General features: G+C 59.8%; 1 protein-coding gene across 1 annotated transcript; it reads right to left on the minus strand.

Annotated features, from left to right (window-relative positions):
- Positions 1–569: 569 nt before the first annotated feature.
- Positions 570–863, minus strand: GUITHDRAFT_59972 (hypothetical protein; the record flags this gene model as incomplete). The annotated part of the gene is made up of 1 exon (XM_005818193.1): positions 570–863. A coding segment is annotated over one exon (294 nt), but the record flags the coding sequence as incomplete, so codon positions are not given.
- Between the last annotated feature and the right edge of the window lie 2,336 nt (positions 864–3,199).

Raw genomic sequence — 3,199 nt, forward strand, 5'->3', positions numbered from 1 at the left:
GATGCTGGAAGGAGCAGCGCGACCCCTGGCGCACGAAAGGAGGAGAAGCGTTCGAGCCCCAGTGGTGGACAGGAAGAGAAGCAGGAGAAGGAGAAGGAGAAGGAGAAGGAGAGGGAAAGAGTATCTCCCAGCCTGAGTGATCAGGGGCAGGACCCGGAGGAGATGAGGATGAAGATCATTCACGCGCTCGCTCTCAAGGACATGACAAGGAACGAACTGGCTGACTTCCTCCAGCTGGAGGGCAAGATCTCCAAGAGCCTCTGCAAGAGGGTCGCGACCCCCGTGCAGGGCGACGGGGAGGCCAGGAAGTACAGGCTGAGGGACGAGTGCTGGGAGTCAGTCCGGGCTGACGGGTGCGGGTTCTACAGCGAAGACGACAGGAGGGCCGTGGAGGTGAAGCTGTCGGAGAGGAGGGCGACGACTGCGGGCCTGCTGGCGGCCGCCCAGACGTCGTTGGGGGACAAGGAGGAGGCGAGCGAGGGAGCGAGCGCGATTGCCAAGGGAGGAGGGCCAGGCTCCGCCTTCAAGCCTCCCAAGGGTGACGCGGCAAAGGTCAAGAAGGAGCCACCAGCTGGGGAGGGCGCAGCAGATCGCTCGAAGAGTCCAGCTGGGGTATCAGGCGGGGAGCGAACTAAGAGTCCAGCTGGGGTGTCAGGTGGGGAGCGAACTAAGAGTCCAGCTGGGGTATCAGGCGGGGAGCGAACTAAGAGTCCAGCTGGGGTGTCAGGTGGGGAGCGAACTAAGAGTCCAGCTGGGGTATCAGGTGGGGAGCGAACTAAGAGTCCTGCTGAGGTGTCAGGTGGGGAGCGAACTAAGAGTCCAGCTGGGGTATCAGGTGGGAAGGGGCTGGGGAAGGAGGCGGGCAAGGTGAGCCCGTCGAGCATCGGGGCGGACAAGCTGGCGAGCATCGCCATCCCGAAGAAGAAGAAGAGTGAGGAGGGAGAGAGCAGGTCCGTCACTCCTGCGTCCTCGAGCCCTGGGGAGAAGAAGAAGCGCTCGCCCGATGAAGGCTCCGGAGCTGTTGAGGCCCAGCTGAGCAAGAGGACGAAGGGAACAGACGGGGAGGAGAAGGCAGCGAGCAGGAAGAGGGACGGGGAGCAGGAGGTGGGCGAGGGCAAGGTCTGCTCCTCTTTTCCTGCTGGGTGTTGAGCTGATATTTTCGATTTTTCTTTCTGCCCTTCTCTGCCATATTCCCTTCCCTTCCCTTCCCTCTGCCTCCCCCCTCTCCCTCCTTCTGTCTCTCGCTCCCTCTCCTCCTCCTTGTTGTGTTGCCTGCTCTATCAGGTGGGTCAGAGCGAGCCCAGCGAAACTTTGCCACAAGTCCGAGTGAAGGAGGAGAAATCTTCTCCCTCCTCCCCCCCCTGCCCTTCTCCTCCTCGGATTCTCGCCGGGAACTCCAACTTAGAGGTCGAGCTTGTGATGTTGACCGTATGTGAGAGTGACATGAACGAGGCAGACAAGCAGGGCCAGGCAGGAGGATGAAGACGAGAAGGAGAGGAAGGAGAGAGAGAGGAAGGAGAAGGAGAGGGTGAGGGAGGAGGAAGTCAAACGCAAGGAGAAACAGTCGGATCGAGGAAAGGAAGCGACTGAGAGGGAGGAGGGGAAAGCACCAGAAGATCCTCCGAGCTTCAAGGCAAAGGAAGTCAAAACAGAGGACAGAGACAATCTGCCAGACAAAGGCGAGCAAGTCAAGGAGGGCAGGCGAGACAAGCCGGAGCAGCAAGAGAGGAAGAGGGATTCTGTCAGCCCCTCGAATCCTGAGCCCTCCATGGGCGATCGGGAAAAGTCCCGCCCTCAGTCGCGGGAGGGAGAGGCGGGTGGGAAGAGGAAGAGGGAGAAGTCAGACGAGCCAGAGGCCAAGGAGAAGAAGAGGAAGAGAGAGGAAGGAGGGTCCAAGTCCAAGAGCCCCGACAAGAGCGGAGACGCCAAAGAGACTTGTGGCCAACAGCCTGCGGACAGCAGCGGAAGGTGGAGACGAGATCATGGCTGTGCTTCCTTTTCTCCGTCCTCCGTCCTCGCATCACGCTCCTCCCTTTCTGTCCCCCCTTCCTCACCCCCTTCTTTGACACATCCTCCCAACGTATCACGTTCTCTTGCTCCTCAATGTCGACTCTACTCCCCTCGCTCGCCTGCCTGCCTGCCTGCCTGCCTGCCTCCTCCTCCTCCTCCTCCTCCTCCTCCCGTCCTCCCCGCCTCTCCTTCACCCACCACCTCTTGCTGACTAGCACTGCAGTGTTTCCCATCTCAGAATCCCCTCCCCGGAGCTCCCGGACTCGGACTGATCTTGTAGATACGAGAGCCCCCAACTTGTATATGTTAAATCAAAACTTAATCTCCTCATCTCGTTAACGCCTCCCACCCCCGTCGACCCTGGACCCAGTTCGCTGCCCTACTTCATACCCCTCCTCCCTCCTTCACCCCCGCCTCTCTCGCTCTCAAACCCTCCTCGTCCCTCCTCCCTTAGCTCACATCTCCTTCTTGGCGCAGTACCTTCAACTCCCTCAGTCTCTCTCCGCACGACATCAGTCCCCTTACCCGAACGTCTGCGCACAGAGGGAAGCAGCCGCCTTTCTCTCCTCCTCCTCCACCTTCTCCTCGTTCGCGTGCTGCGTCAAGACCTCCAGCATCTTCTCCTCATCAGCCTCCCACATGTCCATGCAGACTTCGTGGTAGACGTCCGGGAGGTCATCGTGCCGGGTGTAGCTGCAGCCATGGCCGTGAGCTGATGGGCCGGAGGAGGAAGGAGGAAGAAGAGAGGAGGGAGGAGGGAGGAGGGAAGAGGGAGGAGGGCTGTCTGCGGGCGGGCGTTGGGGGGGGGGGACGGGGGGTGTGGGGCGGGGGGGGGAGGGGGTGGTAGGGACGTCTCGACGCACAAGTTCTCGAGGTGGCATATTGATGGTTGATGCCGTCACGCTCAAATCAGGTACTTAGTCCACCTCTTTGGAACCATGAAGGTCGTGTTGATGCAGGATCAGGCTTCCCTCAACTCCTGTGTCATTCAACACACTTCGTTTGTGACTGGGTGAAGAGTTCCGAGTCCGAAAAGAGTCACGTCATACATCACTTCGAAACCCACGTTCTCCAATCGCAGTTTGTACCCGCTACTTGGCAAAGGTTCCCTCAACCTCGCCCTGATGTATTTGGAAGGGTCCAAATCGGATGGACATCAGGTCCTGCCCGATGTTGCTCAACCTGTAGG

This window comes from Guillardia theta (assembly GCF_000315625.1).
Source record: "Guillardia theta CCMP2712 unplaced genomic scaffold GUITHscaffold_355, whole genome shotgun sequence".
Taxonomy (NCBI): domain Eukaryota; class Cryptophyceae; order Pyrenomonadales; family Geminigeraceae; genus Guillardia; species Guillardia theta.